Genomic DNA, 20,488 nt, shown 5'->3' on the forward strand with positions numbered 1-20,488 from the left:
CTACAGGATCCCAGTTTCTTCTTTGCTGCACTGTTCCTCATCTGCCATCTAGCCGTCCATCCTCCTGTGATTGTGCTCAATGCTGTACCTCCCATACACGGGGCAGCCATGTTGTGGCTGCCTCAGGAGGGCATAGCATTCTGCCCAGCTGGGTGCCAGCACCTGACGATGCCCAGTGTTCCACCAGTACTCTCGCCATCATGGACACACAGGGCCCTCATTAAATCTGTGCCAGGCCATTGCCTGAGTCCCCTGCTCTAATGCATCACACTCCTAGTCACTCCCACAGGGTCCGCTGCATGGCAGGGTCCTCATGTCTCAAGTTTCATTTATCTGTAATGTTTTCTGGGAGAGGGCTCCAAACAGTGGCAATCACCATCTACAGGCCTCCCCATGGCAACGCTCCTACATCATCAGCCTCTCCAACTGCTGCCAGCCCAACCTCCCTCCTGCCACACGACACATGACGCAGCTCTTTCTGTTGCATGTGGCAGCCTGGCCAGCGTCCCTCATTGGGGCTTTGAACTGCACCCTCACCAAGGTGTGAGATTGGGCGCTGCCACACCCTCACCACGATTTCACTCTGTGTGCCTGTCAGACACTTGCTTCCACCATTGGGTGCCTCTGTGCCAGTCCCTGCTGATGCCTCCTCCAATCACTGCACTGTGATTCTGCATCTGTTGCAACAATACATCAGCTTTTCTGCCTCAGTGCAGCATTGCATGGCTTCAAGATGGTTTCACCATCTCTCCTTTAAAGGGGAGGTGTTTAGTATACCAGTGTAGTACCCCTGGACAATTTGGCTGTACCACATCACATTCAGTCTTCTGGTGACTGTTTTGCCGGTAAATAAACACTTGTGGCTCTATGTCCGGAAGCAGTAAACATAAACATATTTATTGGCCAAATTATAGAGAACACCACACAATGCTGCAGTGCCAGCAGCATCACTCCGTGTGGTGCCACAATCATGAACCTATTTCGTATGCCAGTCATGTCCCACCTGGAAACTCTTCATGTATGCTTACACCGGGTGTTTACTTAACCAGCCATCTGGCCCGCAGCCAGCCAATTATCACATGAGCTCTGACACAGTCTTGGACACCAGTCATCTCCATGATTAGCCAAGCCTTCAGCATTGCCAACCATGGCCTGGCCTGGACGGACTTTTCTTGCTGCATGCTCCTCAGTCGCCTCACATTCACCCTCATCAGTCACTGCCTGCCACTGACCACAGCCTCATGGGTCCAGTTCCATATCCTCCACAAACAAACCAGTCACCAACAAGGAGTTGCCAATCCCTCACCAACCGCAGCCTCACTGGACACCGCCTGCCATAGGTCCTTTGACCCATCAGCCATCACCAGGTGCAGTCATTGCTTACTATTTACCACTGCCTCATGGAACTCAGCATTTCAGTGATTGAATCTAGACTCCAAGTGATCCTTCCTTGGTAGATACAGTGTGACTTTATTTCTCATTGTCAAGAAATAATTCTTTGTTTCAGTCTTGCCATCAAGCAGTGGCTTATTTTTCTGTTATTCCTGGTCTGTGTTCATTGACATAAGAAAGCATTGTTTATCACTACCGGTGGCATATCAATAAAAGTGCTGTTCCACATTGTGGTCACACGATATAAAAATAGTGCAGTAATTACTTTAAAAAAGAAACTGCTTGTTTGTGGGTAGCATGTGAGCATGTGCATGCTCACTCTGTCTCTCTCTGTCTCACACACACAAACACAAACCAGTTACTGACAATAACAGAGACATGACACTTCCTACTTACTTGACCATTCCGTTATATGTGTTGAAGTGACAAAAATCTGAATGCTCTTATCCAAATGTATATCATATCACTGTCAGTCTCCCAGTTAACCTGTCCAACATTTAATTCACCTTCTCTTTATCTGTCTGTCCAATTATGAAGATTATCAACTTTTTTGTCTGTTCAGTTTTTGAATTTTGAACTGCATGCCAAATGAAGTCCCTCCATTATTATCTATTATCATTTCTCTCTCTCTCTCTCTCTCTCTCTCTCTCTCTCTCTCTCTCTTTCTCTAGCACATTTGTATTGAATGGCTAAGGTGTATTCCTGAAGGAATGTCTGATGCAATGAGTGTTTAAACTGATCATATTTTTAAACTTGAAGAGAACATATCAGGCCGGCCGAAGTGGCCGTGCGGTTAAAGGCGCTGCAGTCTGGAACCGCAAGACCGCTCCGGTCGCAGGTTCGAATCCTGCCTCGGGCATGGATGTTTGTGATGTCCTTAGGTTAGTTAGGTTTAAGTAGTTCTAAGTTCTAGGGGACTAATGACCTCAGCAGTTGAGTCCCATAGTGCTCAGAGCCATTTGAACCCATTTAGAACATATCACTGCTGGAAAATGATACATTAATGTATGCTCATTTCTTGTGATTTTATGTAGTTTACTATCTTCTTTATAACAGAGGGAAACATTCCACGTGGAAAAAATATATCTAAAAGAAAGATGATGAGACTTACCAAACAAAAGCGCTGGCAGGTCGATAGACACACAAACAAACACAAATATACACACAAAATTCAAGCTTTCGCAACAAACTGTTGCCTCATCAGGAAAGAGGGAAGGAGAGGGAAAGACGAAAGGATGTGGGTTTTAAGGGAGAGGGTAAGGAGTCATTCCAATCCCGGGAGCGGAAAGACTTACCTTAGGGGGAAAAAAGGACAGGTATACACTCGCACACACACATGTGCGAGTGTATACCTGTCCTTTTTTCCCCCTAAGGTAAGTCTTTCCGCTCCCGGGATTGGAATGACTCCTTACCCTCTCCCTTAAAACCCACATCCTTTCGTCTTTCCCTCTCCTTCCCTCTTTCCTGATGAGGCAACAGTTTGTTGCGAAAGCTTGAATTTTGTGTGTATATTTGTGTTTGTTTGTGTGTCTATCGACCTGCCAGCGCTTTTGTTTGGTAAGTCTCATCATCTTTCTTTTAGATATATTACTATCTTCTTTGTAATTTTGAAGATAGTATTCAACAATATGCTCCATTATCATTACAGACTTATGAACCAAAGCATGACTTCTGCTCACCGTGAGATTAAATGTCGCCTGGTGGCATTTCTGGTACATGACATGCTAAGAAAAGTATATAAGCAGAGCAGAGAGGAATGGGGAATCATTATAGTGGTTATAGGTCACAAATGCAAAAATCCATTGGCAGAAGCAGCTTTGACAAAGAGCAAAGACGTAAAGTAAGGGAAAAGCATTCACTCACCTATAGTGAATCGATGCATGGAGCAGAGCATGGAGCACAGAAACATGCAACAGAAAACAGCATTTCATAGCTTTAGAGCAGTAGCTCTTTTCATAGCACAAGTACATACATTCAAACACACAACAATACTCACATATCTTCAGAAAGAGGCCGACTACATATCAAGTGGCAACCGACCACCCAGAAATCCAAAACCCAAAAACATCCTTTCTTTATGAGATAATGTGATTTAGTTTAATATTATTTTAATAGTGACAATCTTACTAACAAAAACAGTTTATTACACTTTAGATAGCCTTTTCTCAGTGAACATTTTCAATTTTGTAGAAGGTTCTCTTATTTTCACTAGCATAACTTCAGTGAATTTCCTTTTTGCATTCATTTGATTATGTTTTAACTTTAACATGAGCAAGGCTTAGTAAATTCCCAGAAACCGACACTCTCGTCAATATAATCGATTTCTGTCAAGCAGTTTTCATTCTTAGGAGCATGGAGGTGTGCATCTCGGTGTCTGTGTGGTTCTGTGTGTGAATGCATATGAGACTCCCTGCTAAACCCAGCAGGACAGGACAAGTAGTAGGAATTGTGGAAGGGGGCCAGAATGAGCGGCTGTCAGTTACACTCCAAACATAACACTTTATTTAGTTGTCCAAACATTAAAGCGCAACTTCTAAGCTTGACTATCGACTGAAAACGTCTTTAATTCTAAAGCGGCTGAAGGCCCATGAATTAAATACAGGTGCTATAATATTTTTTTAGAGGTAGAAGGCTCTAGGCTTTAACCTAAAATATTATTTAAGCCCAAGTGCTTTAAGACTTGACTAGTCAGATAGATGAAGTTTTTAAAAGTGGCTGAAGGGCCATAAATTTAAAACAACATAACTACAATAACTTTTCAACAGGCAGAAGGCCCAAGCTTTATGACCAAAAATAAACCTTCCTTCAAAACGGCTGAAGTACATTGTTTTAAAAGAAAACTGCAACCAATATTCCAAGGCAGAAGGCCCAAAGCTTTTAACCTCAAATAGTATTTAAGCCCAAGTGATTGAAGACTTGATAAGTAAGAATCCAAAATTTTAAATCGGCTGAAGGCCCATCATTTTAAGAACAACACAACTACAATAAATTTTCAATAGGCAGAAGGCCCACAACTTATCTTGAAAGAATGTAATACTTTGATAAGTAAGATCCTTAAAACTTAAAGCAGGTGAAGGCCGATGCTTTTAAAAACAATACACTACAATAAATTTTCAAAAGGCAGAAAGCCCACAGCTTTATCTTCCGAAAGGTAATACCTGACAAGTAAGATCCTTAAAACTTAAAGCGGCTGAAGGCCATTGCTTTTAAAAAACAATACAATAAATTTTCAACAGGCAGAAAACCTTTGATTTTAAAAACACAATTACAAGCATACAAATTCAAACCATTGGCTATGATCCATTAAAAACAAAAAATTAATGGCAATAAGAAAGGCAGTATAGGCAACGGCACTCAGAAGTTTCCAGGGGGCTCAGTCTGCCCTTGAAATCTTAATGTTCACTTAGGTGAGACAAGACGTCAGCCCAACTATACTCGATCCGCCGGCAACACAACCAAGAGACAGCCAGGCACCCACCGACAAGATGACTTGCTTGCCAAAACGTTACAGACACAGCCACACACAGCCAAACATACATTACGCTGTCAAAACTACACACCATGTTGGACAGCGACAACAGTTGAAAAAAGGACACTGCCTGAATTTACATCAGCGACCAGGGCAGGTAACTGGAACACTAACGGCCACAAGGCAAAAAATTCTGCTGGTGCACTTGAATTTCAAATTGACAAATATAGTTAATTCTTCTTCAACAACTCGAACACTTGCTGTTGCTCTCAGGAATACCACCAACAGCAAACCACCAGCCAACGGGACAACATGAACAGATGTGGCTTCGGTAATTAAATCATGACTCAACTTTCATGTCCTGGGTCGATGAGCCACAAACCTCGCAGCACTCGGAACAGCCCCCACACACTCTGACACTGCGTAGAGACTGCCAGCGGGGCCCAGCCGACTGTGCCGCGTGGAGACTTGCTTGCTGATCTGCTCCAACCGACTGACTCACTGCTAGTATGCTGACAACATTTAAAACAAGTTGGCAGTGGAAATGACACCAACTACACACACAGCTAGACAAACACTTGCACAAAGACTTAAATGACACTCAGCAGTGGCTGTGCAATCACAAAGACAAATCGGGAGTCGATACACACACACAGCCAACCCATAAGTGATCGGCGAGCCAATTCACGTTGTCCAGTAGGACAACCGACCAACGATCCACGAAGACCGTCCCCGGCTCAAGTGATGTGTGGTGTCAATGGTTGGACAAGCCATGGACATCCAGGCCTCACTGCTGCTCCAACCCGATTGAACTAGTGTCACATTCCAACTCCACGACTGGCAGCTCCGAACTGCCCTCCTGGCATGTTCCAACTGACTCCAGGACAGACAACAACTGGGAAGTAATAGCAGTACAGCAAAGATAACACATGAGGGCTGTATTGATAGGCGCTGCTGCTGCCACTGATGGGCAGACAAAGCAGCAACTCAGTGACAACAGAAATTGAAACTAACATAAAGAGGTGGCAAAAAAAAAAAAAAAAAAAAAAAAAAAGCCACAGGATGTAAAATAAGAGATAAGAGATGGCACAAGCATGAACCACACACAGCGCAGCATGTACTTGTTATACAAAAATAGCTATTGCTTGAAAGCTAGTGTGAATGCTGTTTCTTGTTAGATGTTCTGTGCTACATGCACCAATCCACTATAGGTAAATGGTTGCTTTTCCCTTATTTTACATATTGCTCCATCCAGGAATTTCTATTATTATTGGACAAAGGACAGACTGTTGTGGCCCAGTGCCTGGAAATGAGCATATAAGAAATGGCAAAGCTGGTCAGTTGTTTGCATGGTACTGTTGTGAGCATTTATGGAAAGTGGTTAAAGTGTGGTGTCTCCATAAGTAGGCAACAAAGTATTGGACATCCACATTCATCACAGAATGTGGAGGTCAGAGGCTTTTCCACTTTGTAAAGCAGGATAAGTGGTTATCTGTGTCAGATCCAATGACTTGAGTACAATGCTGCTAAAGGGAAAAGTGTTTCACAGCTTATCGCTTAGTACACATTGTTAACATGGAGCTCTGCAGCAGATAATTCCCATGTACTCCCATTTGACCAAATAACATTATCAGTTATGATTTCAGTGGACATGGGACCATCAAGACTGGCGTTTGGATCAGTGGAAAAGACAGATAAATCACGCTTACTGTTACATCAGCTTAATGGCCATGTTTGGATATTCCATCATCCGGATGGATGGCTGCTCCAAACATGCCCCAGCAACAGATGCAGACAAGGAGGAGGGGGGGGGGGCAGTATTACGCTATGGGGGACATTTTCTTATGGTTTCATGGGACCTATGGCAGTAATCAAAGATACCATACAGCTGTGAACTATGTGAGCATTATTGCAAACCACCTGCATCCCTTCATATTTCATGTCTTCCTCAATGGTGATGCCATTTCCCAGCAGGATAACAGTCCCTATAGAAAGGCCTTAATGATGCTGTAGTGGATTGAGGAACACAATAGTGAACTTGTGTTGATGTCATGGTCACCAAATTTGCCTGATATAAACTCAATGGAATAAATCTGGGACACTATCAGGTTCTAGCTTTGTGCCCACAAGCCAGTGGCATGTACTTTATGGTAACTGTCTGACCAGTGCATAGAAAGTGTTGTATCATTTCTCATGTAATCTACCATGGACTTGTCAAATCCTTGTCATGCAAAATCACTGCTGTATTGCATTCCAAAGGTGGATGAACATGCTGTTCAGCAGGCGATCACACTGTTTTGGCTTATCAGTGTATCCAAATATTCAATAGAAAAGTGATGTATTTTGACTGATATTTTATCACATTATCAATAGTCTTCAACAAGTTTTCGGGTATGTAACAGTCTCATGCACTAATTGGTTCTAACACTGTATTTCAGACATCAGCCGTATATCAGCTGCAGCGAAGGGTGAGAACTCTTCGGGAACAACTGCAACGCAGAGATTTACATTTGGACTTACTGAGACGTAAGATTGCTCTCCAAGAAGATAACAGTCGTATGCGAACACTGCTAGAGAATGAACGAGATGAGGCTAACCTGAGGTAGGCATCAAAGCAAAATATAAAATTGCAACATTGTTCTAAATCACATGCCTTTATTAATTTTAAATATCCTTGATAAGAGAAAATTCAGCTTGATAACTGAGGAGTCATTACCATAGCTACCAGCACAAAATAAATTCCATTGTTCTAATATATCAGTTATGCAAATTTACATCTACAATATGAGAAACAGAAAGTTTGTTGGTATGTTTCACTGACCAGTTTACATTGTGTAATGATGACCAGACACCACAAAAGCTCTGCAACAGGGGGCAAATGATTAAACTCACCAATTCTGGAAATAAATAAAAATGACACAAAACGAGGTAAAACAATAAGTCTTTTATTCAATTAAAGTACATGTGATGTAGTTTTGTTATTATGTTTAAAATAATACATCATTTTGGGGCATTGTTGCGGCAGTCTTTGAGCTTCTCTTGATAGTGTTCTATAACTCTGAAAGTTGTTTTGTGGGCAATGGCAAAGACTGCCTGCATTGTTGTCTCCTTGAAGCACACTGAATGACTTGTTTCTGTTTACACTTTTTGAAAAGCTGTTTATTCTGTTCACTATTCTCATTGTACTTGATCATGTTTTTTTTTTAATTTCTGCAATGGATTAACCATTCAGTCAAAGGTTTGTTGGGGGGAATGGTGTATTTTTAATATTTTGGAAGACAAATGGTGACTTGCAAGTAGCCATAAAAAAGTTCCAGTTCTGACTGTTAAAAAAACCTGCGTAACACAGACTTTCAGATCATTTTCTTGGAAGACAAACACCAGACTGCACTATGGTTTTTCCTTTCTCAGAGATTTGGGGGGGGGGGGGTCAGTGAGGAGGAGATGTGGGGGGGGGGGGGGTTGCGGCATGGGAGTCATATTGATGAATTTGGAGGTGTTGAGAAATGGAATGTGTGGAAGTATATAATTCCAAATTTACTGCATGTTTACAAAGGACACTTACAAAACATATATAAACAATATTGTAAAACCACAGCCATTTGAAGATGGCACAACTACAGAACGTACTGTGACTTACAACCTAAAACTAAAAGAATTGGATAATACTGTTCACTCTGCAAGTCAGATTATTATTGCCCAAACATTAGAAGCTAACATAATGGCTTTGTTGGTTGCATGTGAAACTGTTTGACACTTGTGAGTGGACTTACACAGAATTTTTTAATGGCAAATGTGATGCCCAAACATATTTCCTTTGTTTTACTATGAGGCAAACCAACAATATGGCTAGTGTCATAGCCAAATTTGAATAGCTAGTTATACATATCCAACAGTTAAATGTTGAAAAAGTAGTCTGTAATGTAAATATCCATTGTGTCATTTCCAAAGTTAATTACTTTTGAAAAATATAAATAATAGTATTTTTTGACAGGTGACTGGTGATTTTTATTGGCAAGACAGCCGAAAATGGTATCAATAATGCCTGTGATGAAAGGAACAATGTTAGATCAATAATGAAATATAGATCTACTGAACTGCATGCTGAATAAACAAGTCCAGGACCCTTAATCTATATAAATAACTTGAGTCAGAATTGTCAAAATCATTCATTTATTCATTACAGGTGCAGTACTTAACAACAATTGTTTCTGTAGTCATCATTTTGGATTTATGTAAGAATTATATATCAATCTACCCAGTAATAACGCAGTATGAAAAATAAGTACTACCAACCAAAATCTGATAGAAGCTGACTCATGACAGTTTCCCATTGAACAGGGAATAAGTTGATATCAGCACATTCCTAAACATTTCAGTGAAACAACTGCCAAGCTTTTCCATGTTTAGTTCCATGGATTCTGAAAGTGGAACTCTAGTAGAGAGGGCAATTTCATCAAACCTGACCACAGTATCTGTACCCTGGAACTGCAATTGACTGAACTCATGCACAAAGTAAGCAGAGTTTCAAATGTGTTGTCCGCACTTCACCAAATGTTCACTGAGGGTTTCAGGTATTTTGTCAGCTGTATGTAAGTGTGCAGCACTTGTGTATCTTAGGAAGGATGTACAGTCATTGTGGCACAGCTGCTCCTATTCTAAGACACTTAATGATATTACATGGCAACCCTGGAGAAGCATCACTATCTTCCTCCCAGTTTTATTCATAGGATCAACATGTATCTGTCTACAGGCAGTGCCATTCAAAAGACCAAAAATCTTCTTCTTGTAGTTCACACATGACATTAGGAATGCAGGGTTGCCCTTGTCAGCTGACATATTTATAGTTTCCTTGTCCTCCCACATATTCCTCAGTGCTACTTGTTGTTTCTTGGTGCCTTGATAAGTAATCACTAGTTTGCTGGTGGTCCTCTTCCACGGCTTCCAGTGGGAACAAAACTGCAGCATGTTTCATGGAGCAATGTAATCTATTATTAGCAGCATTTTTGGAATGGGTGTGAAATTTAGTCCTTTAGCAAGGATCTTCACTGTACCCTCATCCAGATGTTTTTCAGTGAGTTTAATCCCCACATGTTGTCTTGGCCTTTTGTACATTTGATCAAATTTTGCTTTTTGGTATGCAGACATTTTCTACTTCATTGATTCTCTTGTGACCATGCTGTATTGTCAACCCATTTCCAAGAACCTGTAGCGAGTGTAGCCAACGTGTAAAGATGCCGAAGAAGTTGTTTTGAAGCAACATCTAGCATTAATCGGGTGGCACAAATTCTCTTTTCGTACTAGCATCAGGCTTGCATGGCACATAATCATATGGACTATTGGTGTTTTAATATGACATTTGATCTTGGTACAACTTGTTCATCTCAACATCTTGTTAAGAAGTCAGTGTACTGAGCTTATCCAACTTGTGTATGTTGCGGAACATCTCCTCCTGACAGCGTGAAGTGCTATGATCTCTCAGGTTTCTTCAATGTCACTGATTAATGGCAGTCTTCAGCCAAGTTGTTTCTATTTTATGCACAATGTTTTGACAACCAGTGCAGTTGTTTTCTTCAGGTGCACCTGATGAAAAGTTACAACAACAACGATGTTTAGTGATATGTATATTGGGGGCAACAAAAGCAAAAGGTGATTAGAATAAACAAGTGAAAGGGCGCATCAGCTTTATGAATCAGATGTTTTAAGTGCTTCAGTTGTGTTGTAAAAGGACATAACAAGGCTGTCTGAATACAAAGAAAAGGAAAGAATTGGAAGTGATATGCTTCTGCATGATAATGTTTTGGTAAATGGTGTGTTGAATTTATGTTACGTGAAAAATGTAGAAGAAATTTTATTTCAGTGACATCAGCACATGACCATAGCATTATCATTCAGTTCATCCAAAGACAGCTGAATTCATCAGAAATTGTTGAATGGCTGAGCTAATAGTAAAGGTAAGAGATTTTCAGTCTGGGGAGCTTTCGAAGGTGTTAATTCCAGTGAACCGATTGAGAAATCGTGTATTTCTGACACTAATCTGGCTTTCACCAGTTCATTGCAAATCTAGCCTCAGCAAATAGGTAATCAAAATAAATGCCATAACTATGAATTCCTGAGGAGATAGAATCAGTGTCAAGTTTGATGATGAATTTCGTGATTATGTGTTAAAGAGAAGCAACACCATGAACAACTTACAGTCATGCCAGCGATATTCCAGTATACCTGGGGAAGTAATAATGCAGATCGGTGTGAAGTTAAACAGTTCTTCTGGGGGCCATGGTACTCATCTGCTTCCCATGTAATTACATGAGATTTCATATGGTCTATTTTTTGAAATAAAAGTGTAAAGTTGTCCTAAAGGTCCAAGAGGCACAGCAACTTGTCCAAATCCAGTGTGGTTGTCCAGTTGAAGTGTCTGAGTGAGACTATGGTCATGAATTTGGCAATGAGAAGGTTGGAGGTCTTCTGAAATATAACAGTTCAAAATTGGGTTTTGTAAATAACTACATAATTTTAAAAAATGACTGCACTGAACACATAAAGAGAACAGTGGTAGAACTTGCATAGGCAATGTTCATCTCAAAGAACCTTCTAACATTGCTGTAGACAGAGACAGTCGTTATGTCTGTGTATATTATTAATCAAACAGAGTTGCTGGAAAGACTCCCCATCAGTTTTTTACAGGGAGGAATGCTAATCTGAATAGAGTGCATAGATTTGGGACCAAATGTTATTCACATATTCCAAAAGAGTGCCACAAGCAGTAGAATATAAAGGGATAACACACAGTCTTTGTTGGCTATGGTGAAGATATTAATGGTTTTCACCTCTTGGATAAAATCTGGCCAACAAGTCATCTAGAGGAGAGATGTTGCGTTTGAGCCAATACTTATAGGAAAAATTGTAACAATATTTCCACATAAGGAAAGTAAGTCAGCAGCAAATAAGGGCACTTCTGTGGCAGATGCTTCAAGCAGAGACAGGTTAGGAAATTAAAGTGAAGCAGCAACTTCTTTGGTGAAAATACACCTGGACCAAAAGGGTCTGCAAGAGCACAGATTTAATTTTAAAAGTAGAAGCAAATTCAAAAACTCAAAAATTTCATCTAATGTATGTTAGCAGAAGTAGATGAGCTAAAGAACTTTTCTGAAGAATTGCAGTCACCAGGCCAGAGTAATTGGAAATCAGCAATGGTAGAAGAAAGTGCATTATTCGAGGAAAATTCTACCTGAACTTTGAGAGAATTACCAGCAGGGTGCAAGTAAATCTCTGATCACAAGGTTTTTCTTGTCAGACAAAAAACTGATGGGGAAATTTATTGACACAAAGCCCAAATTGCTGTTTGGGATTATATTAATGTGAAGGCATTGATTCTCTCCAAACATTCATTCCAATTTCTTGACTTGACCTAATTAGAGCAGTGCCAATAATGAAGGGTTAGAGTTATCACAGGTTGACATGAAGTCATTATTTCTAAATGATCTACAGAAAGTCTGAGGAGTTTTGTGATGGTAGCAGCAGGGTATGCAGGCTCTTTAAAAGTTTTTGTGCTTTAAAACAATTTTTAAGTTGTTGGAATGATCAGTTTAAAAGTGTGCTTCTCAATTTTGGAGGAATTGAAATCAGTGTTTATACAGGTCTGTATTATAGTTGTTTTATATGTTGACGAGGGACATATTGCTGTAATCAAGAAGAGTGTCATGTGGATTTTCTGAACACAGTGCATAAGGAATTAAGGATTACAACAGAAGTCATTGGACATTTCTTCAATATTTTAATCAAACAGCTTATACAGAAGATATACGCCATTAACGTAATATGGCAAAAACAAATGTCTCAACACCAATTGAGAAATATCCGCAAGTGAAACAATCACAAGTATGAAACTCAAGCTACCTATTGTGAAGCTGTGAGATGCTGGATGTATTTGAAGTATCAGTATGTTCAGACATCTGTTTTTCTTAAGACTGAGCAAGTCTTGCACTGCTGCAAGTGGACCACAAATTAAATGCGTGTTACATGTGTGGGTGCAGTAACAGAAAAGAACGCTGGCAACTTATTTCATCATAGCAATTCTTCTTATGCCCATCTACACAAGAAACAGTGGTGTAAAGGCAACAAGAACATTTATTGCAGAGAACTGATACATTAATGATTTACCGTCAAGCCCAATAACAAGAGAGTAAGTGATTACAATATAAATCACAAAGATTCAGCATGATGCCCTTCGCAGCATAGAATAAGAGCATGAGCAGTGCTCCATGCAGAAAATGCATGAACCTCTCTGACTGACTCTGGTAATCAGCTGATCCTACCTATTGCACATGCGATCCATACTGGTTGCCCCACAAGCCCTCACAGAGAAGCGGAGCATCATTGTCGCCACCCGCCAACCTCGACGCTGTCCAGGAATCATGAGGGTAAGTGGACACACCAGACTGACCATGTCTGGCATGGCGGCTGCACCCCAGGTGAGCTGGAGTGTTGCTGGGTGCCATACTGGTCAGGGTAAGCAGCTCACTGGGTAGAGGTATCTCGAAGGCATCCTCAAACAGAAAAGCTGGTTTGACCCAATCAGTAGATACTGTTCTGCATTGTTATTGAGCAGGATGTCTACGGTCTTGTCAGCACATGAGAGGATGCAGTGGGGTCTGGTATGAGATGGGGTGAGGTCAGATTTCACAACGTCCCGACAGAGCGTGACATGGGAGATGTCTGTCAATTCCTTGTACATGAGGGATAGATGTGTGCTGTGGCAAGGCCCTAGCTGAGGTTGCAATTTTGCAGTGTGCTCCCAGAGTTGTGTTACAAAATCTGATTGCTGAAACATGTCCTCCAATGGAGCACTTTACTCAACAAATTCTTAGTGATGCATCGAGATCTGGTTTGTTTACTGACCACTAGCTGAGCAACACAAGAGGCCAGCCATGGTCCACTTAACATCATAACACATTAGTGCTGCTTTGAGTGAGTGGTGCCACCGCTCCACCATACTATTACTTGCAGGATGATAGCTAGTAGTTGTATGATGGTAGGTGCTGCAGAATTTGCTAATCTGTACGAAGAGCTTGAACTCAATTGGCACCCACTGTCTGTCATGATATGCAGTGGGCACCAAAACCAGGTGACCCACTGAGTCAAGAGTGCTGTCACCAGAGTCTCTGTGAAAGTATCTTCTACAGGAATTGCCTCTGGCCATCCTGTGACTCTGTCCATGATTGTCAGCAAGTAACATTGTCTATTTGATGGCGGCAAAGGTCCCACAATCTCCACATGGATATGTGCAAACCTTTTGGTAGCATCTGGAAAATTGCCTGTGGGTGCATGAATATCCTGGTTGACCTTACTGCATTTGCAAACTATGCACGTATGCACCCACTGTCAGCAATCCTTTTGAAGTCCTGACCAAATGTGGCATGAGACAGCAAGTTTCACAGACTGTGTGGTTTTGGCATGTTGAAGTGTTGCAGTATAGCTGAAAATTGGCATTTCATTTCATTTTCATTTCATTTTATTATCTTCCTGTAAATCATTTACATAATGTAGGAATTGTCACAACAAAGTTATCATACTAGTACAAGTACTACAGACATAATAATGGTATATCACTTTCAAGGCATTTTTTAAAAGTACAAATTTAGACATATAAATTAAAATTTTTGGCAATAAATTTACACACAATCAAAGTACTCATCTACGTCATAGAAAGTTTTGCTTAAAATGTAATTTTTAAGCTCAGTCTTAAATTTTACTTCATCTGTTATTTCCTTCATGTACACTGGCAGAGCATTGTAAAGTTTTATTCCAAAATAACTTACATGCTTTTGGGTTTGTGTTGTTCTTACCCTTTCTACATACAAATTCTTACAAGTTCTAGTATTATAATTATGGCAGTCCTCATTTGTATGTAGATTTTTCATATGTGCTCTTGTACACAGAATGCTTTTAAAAATATACAGTGATGGTATTGTGAGTATTTGCAGTTCTTTGAAAAGGGGCCTACAATGAGTTCTTGGAGAGTTATGTGTTATGATTCGTGTAGCTCTTTTCTGAAATTTGAAGATATCTCTTAAGCTTGATTTAGTTTTACCCCAGAACACTATGCCGTAAGACACGATGGACTGAAAGTAAGCAAAATACACTAGTCTAGTACAGTCTGTGCTGCATACTCTAGATAATATCCTCAATGCAAAACATGCCGAATTGAGCCTGTGGGATAAGTACTTGAGATGGTCTTTCCAGCTTAAGTTTTGATCAATGTGCATGCCCAAAAACTTTGTGGATTGTACACTCTCTATCTTCTTATCCATTAGCTTTAACTGGAGGTCCATATCTTGAGTTGCTTTGTCATACTGTATATAATTTGTTTTACTTAGATTAAGTGTTAACTCATTAGCATTAAACCAATGTTGAATATATTTCAGGACTATATCAGTTGTGGAGGTTAATGATTTTTTATCATCACTTATAATTATGCTAGTATCATCTGCGAACAACATTATTTTGGTAGAAATATTAGGATTTTTTATGTCATTTATATAAAGCAAGAATAATAAGGGACCAAGAACACTGCCCTGTGGGACACCTATTTCCAATTTCTTTCCATCTGAGACCCACTTGATTTTCTGATTTTTATGTTCTGCGATGATTTCTACCACCTGAGTTCTATCTTGAAGGTAAGATTCAAACCACTGCTTCACAACTCCCCTTACACCTATTGCCTCCATCTTGTTTAACAGAATTTTGTGATTTACTGTATCAAAAGCTTTAGATAAATCTAAGTTAATTCCCACTACACATTCGTACATTAACAAGTTCAAGTTGCAATCCATTCTGGGTATTGTGCAGCATGTTGCATAGTTCATCATCTGTTTGCTGTGCATCGCGTAAGTGAGCAAAATCAACTGTCTCAATGACTGCGCTAATGCGAGACAAGCAGTTTGTTGCTACATTGCTGAGGCCAGAGATATTTCATAAATCAGTAGTAAACTGCACAATGTAATCTAGCTGATTCAGTTGTCTGGGAGAATAGTTATTGTTATTTTGCTGGTATGGAAATGTGAGTGGCTTATGTCAGTGTATATAGTGAACATTCTTGCCTGTAGTTGGGCACAGAAGTATTTGACTGCTGCGGAGTTGGCCAACAGTTTGCAGTCATATTTACTCCATCATGTTGTGCTGGTGTTAACTTATGTGAAAAGAAAGTGAGAGGTTGCCAAATCCCGTTGACACATTGTTGCAGTGCCAGTCTGAATACTTTCTAACTGGCGTCGACTACAAGTGCCAGGGGGGGGGGGGGGTGGATCTGATTTCAGTTGCACAACTAGTGTAGCTTCTGCAAGAGCCTTTTTGACCATTTCAAGTGCGTCTGCTATTGTTGGGGTCCACTGTCACACCACTTTAACATTCGCATTAGGACTGGCCCGCACACTTGTGAGAGGTTCCTTCAAAGTGGCGGCATACGGCAGGTGGCATCTGTAGAAATTCAACATGCCAAGGAACCTGTGCAGCTCTTTTGCTGTCACCAGATTAGGAATATTTAACTCAGCCTCTACTTTATTGGGTACTGGACGCGATCCTTTCGCTGCAATGAGATGGCCCAAAACGTCACTTCCAGTTGTCCGAACACACATTTCAACACATTCAGGACGATACCATACTCACTGAGATGCTCAAAGACCTTGGTCAGGAGTTGCTGGTGTGGTTCCATAGTGTCTGATTTGGCGAAAACCTTTGCCATGTTTGGGCTGCATTATGGAGGCCAAAGGTCATAAATAGGCTCTCAAACAGACAGAAATGTGTGATTACTGCTGTCTTTGGCACATCATCCTCCACTACCAGAATCTGTGTGTATGCTTTGGCACAGTCAAAGATGCAAAGATGCTAAACACTCACATTCCCCTCAGAACATGATTATAATCTTTGAGATGTGGAACCTGATCGGGAATGGTGCAAGCATTCAGGGTGCGATAATCACCACATGGTCTCCATGCACCATTTGTCTTAAGGACAAGAGGCAGCAAGGATGACCAGGGACCACTAGAAGGACCTATAACACCTCATGTGAGCATAGCATCAAACACAGTTTTGACGGTAGTGTATCTGCCTGGAGCTAAATGTCTAGGTCTACATGACACTGGGGCCAGCTGTGGTATTGATATAATGAATGGTGTCATGCGTACCTGATCAGGGATCCCTGGAGGCCTTGTGGGTGCAAGAAACTGGTCTAGTAGTGTGGTGTAGTTGCCTGACATGGTCTGGATGAGTTTAACATCAGAGCTGGCCGCATGGCATTGGTAACCAGTCGTTGACAACCCTGTGACTGCATCTCGGAGATAGGTGTCAGTGATGTTGTGTGGCAGGTGATTGTGGATGAGCAGGTCTGCACTGATAATTGGTTCCATGATGTCTGCTACAATGAATTTGCAGACTATACACAGCATAACCCCAGATCTAATTCCATGAACTGTGTACCATAAGTCAGAATGTCTGAATTCTGACAGCTTGAAGGCAGTAGCTGGGCGAAATTTGTGTGTCCTATCCCTTGGCAGAATGCTCGAATTGGAGCCAGTGTCTATCAGAAATTTATGGCCCAACTTTTGGTCTGTTAAGAACAAGCAGATAGAGGTGCAGGTAGGTGCACCAACTTCTGTTTGCCATTTGGTATTTCCATACTTGCATGGTAAATTAAGTTTATGGACTTGGTCTCCGAAAAGCTGATGATACCAACATATGTTGTCTGTTGACATGCCATTCTGATGTGAAGTATGGCATGCAGTGTGGCTCTGCGATTGCTGTTAGTAATTGTCCTTAGCACTGCAATAAGTGAGCAGCTTGCTCAATTGTTTGGTCAAGCCTTCAACTTTGTTAAAGCCGTCATTCAGTTGTAGCTCCAGTGTTGTTACCTCCTGGTATAGTCTGTCGAGTTGGGTTGCACATCTACTGAGGTACTGCCACAAATTACTGCTGAGTTGGAGTCAGAGGCAAGCATGATAGCATCTTGGATATGGTCGGATAGGGCAGCTACATCATCCAAGGACATATCCGTCTGCATCACTATTATGGCTGACATTACATCAATGGACTTCTTTCAAAGGGGCATCTCAAGGACAGGGTCTGTCAAATGCCTGTCAATGACATCAATGATTTAAAGAACTGAATTGTTACTGCCATTGCCACAGTTGATGCAAATATGTTGTGCTGAGCATGGGTTGAGCTTGAATACAGACTGGATGTTATGCATGCCACCAAAGGCGCACAAGTTGAAACTGACTCAGTGCCTTAAAAACTTTGTGTGATTGTATGTCACATAAGCCAAGCATGGTGTGAATGTCTTAATTACGAGTAGTTTGGATGTTATAGCACATTAAAGTTGTACCATATCTTTCGTGACAGCCTGTGTTTTGTGTTTTGATCTCACAGTAGGACACCAGACCTGACAATGAGGAACTTACTCATCAGTGCTGTGATACCAAAACAATGTACCTTTGATGTATTTTTAAAAAATTCAACTACAGACCAGTCACTATTTGCTGCTTTCTCCAGAAACTGTGACGGACAGTCTTGTGGTGATCAGTACAGATCATGTATGCAACGGGTGTGATCAGCTGATCACCAGTGTCAGTCAGAGAGGTCCGAATGTTTACTGCATGGAGAGCTGCCCGTGGGCTTATTCAGTACTGCAAAGGGTGTCACATGAAACTCTGTGATTTATATTGTAGTCACTTACTCTCTTGTTATCGGGTTTGACGGTAAGTCATTAATGTTTCAGTTCACTGCAGTAAATGTTCTTGTTCCCTTAACACACTGCTTCTTGTGTAGAGGGAAGTAAGAAGTATTGTTATGATGAAATAAGTTGTCAGTTATCGCACACATACGTAACATGCATTTTATTTGTAGTCGATGTGCAGCAGTGCAAGACTTGCCTCAATGGTGACCCCAACATGGATTACGATAACAGCACAGAATATTTCCTAGCCATGTGAGAATGACGGATGATGATGCCCGTAATATTTTGAGACTTGCTGTGTACTTGCGCCCTTATGGTTCGTGCAAGAGGAGTCAGACTTCCGATGTTCTGGAGTGAATGCAGATTCCACTAAGTTTGCACTTGTAGTGAGCCAATTGGAACATTGGAAGTCCAAGACATTATTACATCCCCGCTGGAGGTTTGCACATACATCAAATTAAAAACTGAGCTCATATGCCGTGTGTCTGCTTCACAAGAGGAAAGAGTATGCAAAGTACTCACACAGGAAGACATTTGTAATAAAAAGCCTTCACAGTACTTACACCATCTACGAAGTAAAGTGGATGCAAATACAGTTCCTGACATGTTGTTCCATACCTTGAGGAGTAGCAGACTGCTGGCCTTGGAGGCCAGGGAAATTGACCACCCTTGCCAATCAAGCGACGGTGCACTGAGCTCAACGTGGCAGTGCACCATGTTGTTAGAAAACGATTGTGTAATGTAAACAGCTGCAGCATATTAAGGTAATTGTTAGAATTAACTGTTTTTCCTGAGAACAAAAATGGTCCCTGTCACATACCTGTTCCATCATAGTATGCATATTGGTTGTGTACCAGAGGCAAACATTGTGTTTGTTTACCTTACCACACATTTGAAATATTGTTTCATCAGAAAATGCTAAGCTGTTTAGACATTTCTATCCTGCTCTAAACAGCGAAGAACATCCACAGCAAATTGCTTACATCATGGCTTGTCATCTGGTTTCAATGAGTGCAAAAGCTGCAATCAGTATGGATACATCTTTAAATGTTTCTGAAAGTCCCAGTGCATGGTTGCCCTAGGGATTTGCAGCTCCTGCGACAGCCTAGGGTGAATGTTGAAAAGCCAACCATATCCATTATGTGTCAGATTCACTTGTTCCAGGTCCTCTAGTGTGATGCTTGGCATCAGAGTTTCCTGCCTGTGTAAAATTCCTGTACCATGGCCTATTGACATCTGCGAGTGAGGTTGCTTCCTGTACCATGTTTGGAAGTTCCTTTGAACCTGCATGTCCAATTTGGTCTGAATTTTCAGCCCACACACTGAGCCTTTTCTTGAAATGTTGTCATTATGCTTCACTTTTGACAATCTGTAAAGACAAACAGAGCTTTGTGAGTCTGTCTGTAACGTAGTGTGAATGTCTTAATTAGTTTGGGTGCTGTAACACATTGAAGTTGTAGAATACCTTTTTAGACACCCTATATTAAAGCCTGTTAATGTAGTCAATGTAGCCCACCTGTGGTGACTTATATTACTTGGTTTGTGAGCAGTGGGATTCACAAAGTGAATACCAAGATAAAGCAAAAACTTTTAGAATAGTGAAAGTTGCCATGAGCTTTAAGCAAGTAAGTTCAAAGCACTTTTCCAAATAATTCTGTGGGTAAGAATGGCCATTATATAGAGTGTCCTGTAGCTTGAAAGGAAAGGCTTCATAAGATAACTGCAGCTGTCCTGTTACTGCATGGCCACAGAATTTATAGAGCATTGGCGAGTAGCTGTCACAGTCTTGTCACATACTTACAATGCTGTTACCATTCCAATGTAGGATCAGTAACACTGTGGGTGGTGGTATGGGAAATGTGGACTCAGAGAGAAAGGTGCTAACTGGACTTTCCCAC

At 41.0% G+C, this 20,488-nt stretch overlaps 1 protein-coding gene across 1 annotated transcript in view; it reads left to right on the forward strand.

The window, feature by feature from the left end:
• The window catches only part of LOC126194927 (coiled-coil domain-containing protein 170), a 436,254-nt gene that overhangs the window by 346,977 nt on the left and 68,789 nt on the right, over positions 1-20,488 (forward strand). The window contains exon 12 of the mRNA XM_049933307.1: positions 7,300-7,463. Within this exon, the coding sequence (XP_049789264.1) occupies positions 7,300-7,463 (164 nt within the window). The remainder of the gene's footprint in view (positions 1-7,299; positions 7,464-20,488) is intronic.

Source organism: Schistocerca nitens, chromosome 7 (assembly GCF_023898315.1).
Source record: "Schistocerca nitens isolate TAMUIC-IGC-003100 chromosome 7, iqSchNite1.1, whole genome shotgun sequence".
In the NCBI taxonomy this organism is placed as follows: Eukaryota; Metazoa; Arthropoda; class Insecta; order Orthoptera; family Acrididae; genus Schistocerca; species Schistocerca nitens.